The sequence below is a fragment of the Rhodnius prolixus genome, unplaced genomic scaffold (assembly GCF_049639745.1).
Source record: "Rhodnius prolixus isolate KJV_2025 unplaced genomic scaffold, Rpr scaffold_15, whole genome shotgun sequence".
Classification (NCBI taxonomy): Eukaryota; Metazoa; Arthropoda; class Insecta; order Hemiptera; family Reduviidae; genus Rhodnius; species Rhodnius prolixus.
In genome coordinates, this window is record NW_027411605.1 from 2,245,409 (window position 1) to 2,255,683 (window position 10,275).

At 34.9% G+C, this 10,275-nt stretch overlaps 1 protein-coding gene across 2 annotated transcripts in view; it reads right to left on the bottom strand.

The window, feature by feature from the left end:
- The window catches only part of Snoo (Sno oncogene), a 285,848-nt gene extending 277,265 nt beyond the window's left edge, over positions 1 to 8,583 (bottom strand). Inside the window, exon 1 of one of the 2 annotated variants that reach the window (XM_074129838.1) lies at positions 7,603 to 8,583. In XM_074129838.1, the coding sequence (XP_073985939.1) occupies positions 7,603 to 8,451 (849 nt within the window). In that variant the 5' untranslated portion in view covers positions 8,452 to 8,583. The remainder of the gene's footprint in view (positions 1 to 7,602) is intronic. The other variant, XM_074129837.1, reaches the window with a different exon arrangement.
- Positions 8,584 to 10,275: the final 1,692 nt, after the last annotated feature.

The following is a 10,275-nucleotide window of genomic DNA, read 5'->3' on the forward strand; positions in this document are numbered from 1 at the left end:
GCAACTTTAAAGAAAATAGTTGAATATTTTCAGTAGAAGCTTTTAAAAAAAATCGACAAATTGAAGCGATAAAAAAATTCCTTTACTCAGTAAGCGGAAGTAATACAATAATTGATTCTACATTATCGATAAACAATTCAATTTATAAAAACTATAAAAACAAATCTTTTATAATAAAATGTCATTAAAAAAATCCACAATTTTAATGCAAAGAGTTTAAAAAAACTTGAATAGAATTTTTTTAAATTCATTTAAGAACAAAAAAGACGCAATTATAAATCGATAAAAAAGTTGTAAGTTTTCTTCTCCTTTTTTTGTTAACTTCAAATAATCTAAATATTTGTCAAATAATTTAAAAAAAAAAAGATTAATTAATTAAAAATATACCCTCGAACGAATATAAAGTTATTGTTATTTTAAATTAAGAATCCTTCCTGTTTTTTTTTTTACTTTTGAAGTTCATTTTTGTTTATATGGCGCCATCTTTTTTTTGGTATTTCTGACAAAGAACACCAGGTTGTTCTTTTTTATATCTTTCCTCAGATTGTTTCTTATCTTAACATAAAATAACTCGTATTTAATTCTTATCAACAATAATTTTGCTATTAATTCAAAAAAGAGAAAAATGTTTCTCTATTTATTTAGCATATCATTGTATATTTATTTATTTATTTGCAGGTTACATAATTTTGATAAAACTGACATCTTTTTTTTTTTTTTCTTCAAGTGTGATAATATGAATATCAGTACTATTGATTATTGAATGGGGAAGCGTGAATTAAATATCTTGGATTAAAAAAAATAGCCTCATCTTGAGAGCTGAGATGAAGGGAAGATCAATAACGAGGTAACTACGGTGGGCGATGGATATTAGGGCACAATATCCCGCAAGGAAAACTAATTGCCTTTATTTAACTAAAATTTTAACCACTTTAATTTCCACAAGAACAGTTTTCGACCACGGGAAACTGAAAGATTTGAATTTTTATTATTTATTTTAATTTGAGACACAGCATCCGGAGCTTTTTACAGATCTACCACCATCTGGGATGAAGCACCTAGGAAGAGAAAATCTAAGGGCAGTGGATTGGAACCAGATATCTCCGGATGGGAATATTTTTTTCTATGCTTGTGAACATCTAATGCTCTTAACATTGGGATTATTGCCTATAGAAAATCACTCGGAAAACTTCTTATTTCCCGATATTAAGAAAAAAGTACTAGCTTGACTCTGCCCTTGGCAATATTTTCAGTAGAAAGGGGATGATAAAATACATAAAAATGACCTATCGCGTGCTCTTCTTTCTCTTTGATAACAAGTTAAAAAATTGAAATATTGGTTAATAAATATCCAATATTTTGAAATGGCCTAGCACCTTTAATTTTGAAGATATCGAATTGTGGTTTCCGGTTTCTTTCATTACTTTTTATACTCTTTAAAACTGTGTATATGAAAATGGGGGTCATCTGCGAACCCTCACTTTTGGACTCGCATCAGCCGCGTATGCGGGCAGGAATCTAAAATCAAGTCGCATATTCTGAAACTAGAGGTGACGGGCAACAAATTTTTCCTCTACCATTTTTTGGCTCAGATCAACAGTTTAAGCATGAAATGCATTTGAGCCTTCTTAAAATGAACATCCTGTATATTCGACTATCTTAAGGTTTGCAGAAATAGTTATGGGTGCAACTATTTGGACTTAGCCAACTCTAGCTCAGTAGCTATAAATTCATCTAGCCTCATTACGAATTTAAAAAACTTGTACACTTATAATCTGCAATATTTCATGTTAGTAGGCTATTTATTTCTTGTTTTTCAGTAAAGATACAACAAGATAAGATATAAACTACTACACTGAAACACTAACACCTGATACCGCAACTTGGTAAAGCTCTAATCGTACAAGAATCTTACAGCTGATATGTTGGCATCTAGTTAGGGGCACCTAGCTCTAAAAATAGTAAAAATAAACAACAAAAAATTGATGACTTTATAGTAAAATTGGTGAGAAAATGTTGCTCTTTTATCTTAGTAACGGTGCTGTAAAATTAGCCCGTTGCTAAAAGAAAAAAACGACCGCATTAGTAACATCAGTAATCTTGGGCAATCATTACAGTAAAAACAACAACTTCCTCACTGATTATGACTGATTGCTGTGATCTCTTTTTAAAACAACAATGATCTTGTTTTGGTTACGTGTAATCACATGTGAAAGAGAATACGATCGGCGTGAACTCTGGTGGTATTTTATGTAAACACAGGAAACTGAGGCTACAAAGCAACAGCAAGCATTGCTGGAAAATCAAATTCTTTTGTGGGCCATTTTTAGGCTATATAAGGAATGATTCCACCCCTATTTTATTAGGATCTATGCCAAATTAAAGAGATATCACATAACTGGGCAGTCAATTTGGCTTCACGTAAGTTACACAGCTTATTAATAATAGTTCTTACGGCAGCCACTTTTAAAGACAAAAAATAATATCCAAACAATCTTTTTCAAGAAGAAAACAATCAAGAATCCTAACCAAGAAAGAATTAGGAACCCCTGAAGGCCAAGCAAGGTAATGAGTCTTTGTAACCTCTCTGTTTATTATAGCATGTTGTACATAAACAATTATGGCGAAATCTAAAATCATCTACGTAATATACGTTGGAAATAGATCTAATATAGATTTTCCGAATAACAGATCAGTCATTGTTGACCACACTCCAGTAAACATTTACCAAAGAATATAAAAGAATTAAATTAGGGAAGTATTTTCTGGTTACGCTCGTCAGAGGAAATCCAGGACTAGGCTAGTGAAAATCCTATTTTCCACAATCGTAAAAGAAAAAAGAATTAACTATTTTTTTATATTCAGAAATTGCCAAAATGTAGAACATCAAAACTATTATAGGAAGGGATTAGCTCAGTGGAGATCATGGGTTCGAAACTAGGAGCTTCTTCAGAGCAAAATGAAGATCTGACAATAAGATTACTGGTTCCTTGACTCTCTCAAACCTGGAAGATGGCTGTATAAGGGCAAAGTGATCATCAGGCCGAAGGTACTCTACGCCTGCTGCTCTGCCTGGAGCCTGTTCTTTAGTAGTATTATCAAGAAACTGCAGACAATACAGACAAAAATGTTTTCAGACTTACAACAGATTATGCTAGACGTCGACTAGAATCGATCTTTATCCAAAAACCGCTTGCAGAAACTCCCCCACAACTCTAGATTGTCATTCTAATCCATTCTACAACGAAATATCCTAGCGTAGCCGCCTATGATCCAACCATTCCCTATAGATACAAAAAAATTAAACATGCCCTTCTCTAACTGACTCCTCTAGCTGCAGGTTATTCTATCCTTTTTTTCCCTGTATATGACAGAACATTGTCTAGAGGATGGCAGTGCTAAAGGAAAAAAAAAAACCTCTAGATTTATAGTAATTGAAAGTCGTATCAGTGTTTAACAATAATCATTAAAATTAACACAAAATTTCCCTAAAACCGTCATTAAGCCTATTTAATATTAAGCCTTTAATCCGTAAAAAAAGCAATTAAGAAGAAATATACAATTAAGGGAAAAACATTCCATTCGTGAAGCCAGCCAGTAAGAACGCACGATTTTAAGAGAGGGGATAAATGGAATGAGGAATATGTATTTACATATTTACATCGATTTCCTTCTATTTGAATTTCTAGCGTAATGCTTTTATTATTGTTTGAGAATATAATACCAAGATGGCGATACTGTATGCCCACTCTAATGTGGCACTCTTAGAGTGGTGCTGTTAAGTTGTGATTGCTAGGGAGCCAATAATATAAAAACAACTTATACCGGGAAAATGCTTCAAAAAAAGTGATATTAAGGCGGGTAAAGATTGAGTGCGCGGGTAAGAGAAAATTTGCTAACAATTATTGTCTTTGTTCTGGATCATGAGACACTCAAATTATATATTTGTATTAATCAAAATAATGTGTATTACGTAATGAAATCAGAAATTAGTTCAGTGGTTAAAGCGTTACAGGTTTTTCATGCGTTGAGCCTGGGTTCGAGGAATCCAGGTGCTCCCTTAGATTTTCTCATTGTCCGGTGTACCGAAGTAGATTCCGGTCGCCAACGATCTCAGTGACAGGCGCCACGGTAGCCAAACGGTTATAGGCTAGACCCGCAAAGCTAAGATGTATTGCGGTACTAGTCTATATACCCAATGGTTAATAAGAGAAATTTATAGTAAAGTATGTTAGGAGGTTATAGGCTAGACCCGCAAAGCTAAGATGTATTGCGGTACTAGTCTATATTCCCAATGGTTAATAAGAGAAATTTATAATAAAGTATGTTAGGAGGTTATAGGCTAGACCCGCAATGCTAAGATGTATTGCGGTACTAGTCTATATTCCTAATGGTTAATATGAGAAATTTATAGTAAAGTATGTTAGGAGGTTGTAGGCTAGACCCGCAATGCTAAGATGTATTGCGGTACTAGTCTATATTCCCAATGGTTAATAAGAGAAATTTATAGTAAAGTATGTTAGGAGGTTATTGAGCTAGACCCGCAATGCTAAGATGTATTGCGGTACTAGTCTATATTCCAATGGTTAATATGAGAAATTTATAGTAAAGTATGTGAGGCGGTTATAGGCTAGACCCGCAAAGCTAAGATGTATTGTGGTACTAGTCTACATTCCCAATGGTTAATATGAGAGATTTATAGTAAAGTATGTATGATATTCACCTCCGTCCACGACACCTAATTTGACAATTGGACGTAAAGCCTGCCAGAAAAATTGGCATTACATTACTCATGTAATGACGTGCTTTATTATTATTTTTTTTTTAAATAACAATTTACAAGAAATCTTCACCATACTTCCAGGAGACGATTCAAAATCTTGATGTACGCAAATCTTGGAGACTCACATCGCAGTCTCAATTAAAAAGAGAATCCCGAGTCAAAACAAAAAATTAATTATATACTCGAATTAGAACTTCTGTTCAATATATATTTTGGAGCAATATCTATCTCCCTAGTCCGCTCACTCCCTGATAGTTCTAGGAACATGTTTTTCCGTTGAAATTTTAAATAAAATGAAAAATTAAATCCATGCCAACAAATTACGCATAACCTAAAAGAAACCTTCGGGATTTAGTCGGGTTGCTTTAATTGTTGTGATTCAAAGCCCATCTACTCCCACTATCAAAAAGTCAGTTCACTATAAGTAATTTTTGGCAAACCTTGTAGCGAGTCGAAATATACAAAATACATTGCGTAAATATACTGGCATACAGTCTACCAGTAAAGCAAAATGCTCCCCTCTAATGGCAGCGGAAAAATTACGCATTTATTATTTTTTTTTAATTATTATTTTATTTTAAAAAAGAAAATTACGAGCTGATTTTTCAAATTTTACATTTTCTCTGGAAGAATTCGTTTTCATGAAATTCCATCTTACTAAAAGAGAATATTTGGGATGACTTCCACTTTTTGGGTTTTTGAGTTTTCCGTTTCATGCTTTTCCTGGATAAGAAAATTGTTTATATGTGTGTACATGTATCCACCGTTAATAAAAAACAAAAGCACCAAAAGTTGTGATTTGATATTTCCATTTAGGTGTACCACCAGAGGACGCCTCAGGTTTTGGTCAATTTTGGCTTACCGGAAGTGCCACATTATGAATATATTTTTCAGTATTTTATAGTTTTCTAGGTTACAACTATTCTTTAAATTTATTGTGCTAGTTTTTGGTACATTTATTTGTTGTTATTTATTTAGTTAACATTTAGTTGTTATTACGTTTGGTTCAAAATAAAATAAAAAAAAAACTCCAGAACATCTTAATTTGGTTAATAATCTTGTGTCTGTTCGTTGGTAGCCATATAGACACGAGAGAGAAATAAGATCTAGGGAAAATTATTGTTGACTAGGACACTTAGGAGAGGTATACAATGGTAGTGTGGCGCCTGGCAAAATAACAACCACAGAGTTAAGAGAGACAAGAGTGGGGGCATTATTGTGAACAGAATAGACTGTAGGGGAGTACATGGAAGGAGAGGGATGAACTGAAATGAGAGGAAAGTGGTTGTGTCAGGGATTCTTAGGGAAGAGAAGCCGGGAGGTGGATATGAAAGATAGTAGACTGGAGACTTGCACAGGATTCCCGTTGGTTCTCCTCATCCGAATATAACGCAAATTTTTTAGTCCCAATAAATAAATCGCCTCACATGACTTCCTCAAGTGACGAGGTTTTTCCGTTGTTGAGTTCGACTGGTCCGAACAGACAGACATATGTAAACTATTTAAATTTTTTATTGTTATTACGCCATTATGCGAGTCAAAACTAAGAAACCCCGGACATTAATTTCACTTACACCTAATAATCGGAATATAGCCCATCATGCCAAAAAATGTCTAGATTTTAGTTTTACCGGATATATAATCATGAAAATACGCACCGACCCCTTCACCTTTTTTATTTTTTTTTAATAATTATTTTCTCATTCTCAGTACAAAACGTTATTTCTCGTGATAATTTACATTTTTCATATTTTATCGGAAATGTTCGAACATGAGGATATTTATCGTTTATGTGTATTTGTATTCAGTGAACCCCATAAATATATTCTTTAAAGTATTTTTTTAGGGTATCGTAAAAAAAAAAATACTATTACTAACAGAAAAAAAAGAAGAAAGGAAGTAATTCATACTAAAAACCGGAAATGTTCGATGTAACTTAAAGTAAGACATTAAGCAGTATAAAGGAACAACATTTTAATCAATATAGTCTAATTTAATCATGAAGTGCCACTTTAACAGGTTTCAAAACTTCTCTAAAGACCGATTTTTTTTTAGTATATATGGTCTTAACTAATTCTTTTTAATTTTACCGAATTCAATGAAATTTTTGTTTTAAATTTTTTACCGTAATGTGCGTCTTTTTTTGGGGGGGGGAAAGTTGTTAGAATTTAATAAAGCGAGAACTACGTGGTGGCCCTTCACCAAAAAAAAAAATGTGCTCCAATATTTTGTTTTCGAAACTAATTAACAAATAATTTGGCAATGCAAGTTCGCAGGAATTTATAAGACGGAAGTTTACGAACGGCAGTAAGAGATTATCTGAGGAGTTTTTTTTTTTTTTTTTAATGCTATTATTCGCCAATCAAATAATGGTTTTTATAAAGTATTATTTGGAAGCTCAAATTTAATTGGACAAGAACTAATGATAGAGAATTTATTTGGTAATTTATACGGGAAAAAAAGGTGTTTAAAGAGGTGAAATGATAAATTGATAAGAGCGGGCCCCCCAGTAAAAGTAGAATTTATTGAAACTAGAGAACACTAAATGTGGAATAGAATTTATGTTAGTGCAGAAATGGTCTCATGCGGCCCAGTCACGGACTCTGTCAGTCTATATTCTGAGACGTTTAGTGGAGAGGAGAAATAAGCGAGCGGGCCACTTGTAGGCGTGAACGTTTATAAGGCAACGCTCACACACAAAACCGTCTGGCTTGGCTGTGCACACGTCTAGCGAGTGTTTCAAGGTCATAATCATCGTAATCATAAAAAAAAAAAATGTAATAAAAGAGTAGAGGGGCTAAATTAAAAAAAAATTCTACCTGTTTTAGGCTGGCATTTTTCAAATGTTGCTGTTTAAACAGGTCTAACAGTTTCTCCCTGGTCTCCAAATCCGGCTGATCGCGGCACAATAATAAATAAGCTCTCCAGTTATCCGAATCGAAACCCCAATGACAGGTACGATTCTCTGGCGAACGATGCGAATGACAGACAAACTGTCTTGGCGATAGCAGGCCGTGACACTCTAAACATTCTATACACCGTGCCTCGCAATCTGTATACAATTCTGGCAAACATAGGCCTCTACACTTGCCGAAACACTCATGATAGACGGTAAATCCGAGAGTATTTTTGGATAGTTCTCTAGGCGCGGCCACGGCCCTATGTAACAGTGTGCTGCACAATCTTTCCGCATCAGTCTTGGTGATCAGTCCGCATGAAGGAGCCGATTTTGGTAAAATACCGGTCTCCTTTAGCTCGTCCAATTGTTCTGGATTACAACGTGAACAGAAAATCTGCAATGAATCGCACACTTGATTTATCTGCGCCAATGAAAAGTCTCTTAGTATACTGTTCAAGATTTGTGGTAAACATAAACGTTTTTCACCGCCGACCAGAAAACAAGTGATCCGTTCACCTTGCAATAAGGTTTCACAGCGTTGCGACGGTGAACGATCCGGTGCCGTTAATATCGGCAACTGTTGAATTGGCAACGGTGGCGGTGTGGTAAACGGTTCCGGTGACGGTTCACATGATGGCTCTTTCTTAGTTTGCACTTCCGTCTGTAAAACTGTACTCGGTCCTTGTAAACTTTTTGGTGCGCTCAGTTGATAAGTTTTGAGCACTTTCTTCAGGTGCGGATTGAACACCTGTCCCATAAGAGTTTCCATGTCAGGTCGTAGATGGTGGCGACATGTGAGCCGCCGACGGGCGCTACTGGCCTATCGATAACCACTGCCTGGACTATACACAAAGTTGACCGCACTTGCTCACAACACTGACTGACTCTCCTGTCTCGGGCTTGTCTGCTGGCCGCCGGCAGACATCCCCACCATTCTACCCACCAATAGTGGGGGACACCATTTCTTCCCCCTCTCTAGCTCGCCTCTACTACGCTTGCAACTCTTCACGCCGGCTCGGCTTTTTAAATCATTCCCTATCTTTAATACATACGTCGTCCCGTGCGACACTGCCAGCATTAGAAATGTGAACTCTATTTTATTTACAATTTAAAAGAATTAATTATTTAGACCCGCTTGCAATCTGCATTTCTAATTCTTTTTTTCCCCCCTCATTTATAAATTAATTATTTCTTTATCGTTGATATCAGCATGTCAGTAGGTGTGAGAAGAGAACTTAGGTGAAGTCGAAATCTCTGCATAACTAATTAATCTACCTCTGATGGTGGATATAAGTTTAAAACCGGTCGATGGATCAACGATATCCAATTTTTTTTTTGTTACTTTATCGTAATTAGGAAAAAATTATGATTATGTCATATGTGCCGAAAAAGCGTTTTTATAAACAAAATATATCAAAATCAAAGGCGCCACGATAGCCGAGCGGTTATAGGCTAGACCCGCAAAGCTAAGATGTATTGCGGTCTAGTCTATATTCCCAATGGTTAATATGAGAGATTTATAGTAAAGTATGTTAGGTGGTTATAGGCTAGACCCGCAATGCTAAGATGTATTGCTGTACTAGTCTATATTCCCAATGGTTAATTTGAGAGATTTATAGTAAAGTATGTTAGGTGGTTATAGGCTAGATCCGCAAAGCTAAGATGTATTGCGATGCTAGTCTATATTCCCAATGGTTAATATGAGAGATTTATAGTAAAGTACTCGTATACAGTTATAGGCTAGACCCGCAAAGCTAAGATGTATTGTTGGTTTAGTTGGTTCGATTCCCGGTCTTAAGGCCTTGGATTTTATTTAATGTTTATTATAAGAAAACTGTATGCTATGTTTGCTAGTCGCCTCCTTCCTCGACACCTAATTTGGTTATTGGACGTAAAGCCTGCCTGAAAAAATAGACATTGCTTTACTTTACCACATCAAAAACAAAATAAATAAATTAAAAAATCAGGGAAATTAATCTTCAAATCATTACTATAACTTTGCCATAAAATTTGTTCATTCGGAAGCAAGTACGACTTTGAGGGTAGATTTCGATCTCTAAGTTACGACAGGATTAAAAGGGTTGGGTACTCGAATGAAATATAAACTATCGAGTTTTTCTATCATTTATTGTTTAAGAGAGTTTAATCTATCTCAAAATTACACTTGTTTAAAGGAGACGTCGAAAAAAAAGTCGATTCAGTAAAGGGACCCTACCCGGAAGTTAATTTTTTGTTCAAATTTAGAATTTTGGTTACATATCTAAACCTAATTAATATTTTGTGGGTTACAAACTCATACATTACGCAGAAATGGCACTTTCCAGGAAGACGTAACCACCCCTCTCGCCCGCAAGTGTCCTTAATAAAATTCTCCCAGAAAAACATTTCAAATAAAAGTTGTAGACCTATTTTTGAGCAATAAGTTTGCGAAGTTTAAAGAAAATCATTGGAACCGTTTTTCCGAGAAAATCTTGAAAAAGTTAAAAATAGATTCAGTAGATCGGCACTTTTCAAATTAAAAAAAAAAAAATTAAATAAAATCCCCCAATAACTTCAAATAATACACACACATAATAACTGCAATGCCATCTAC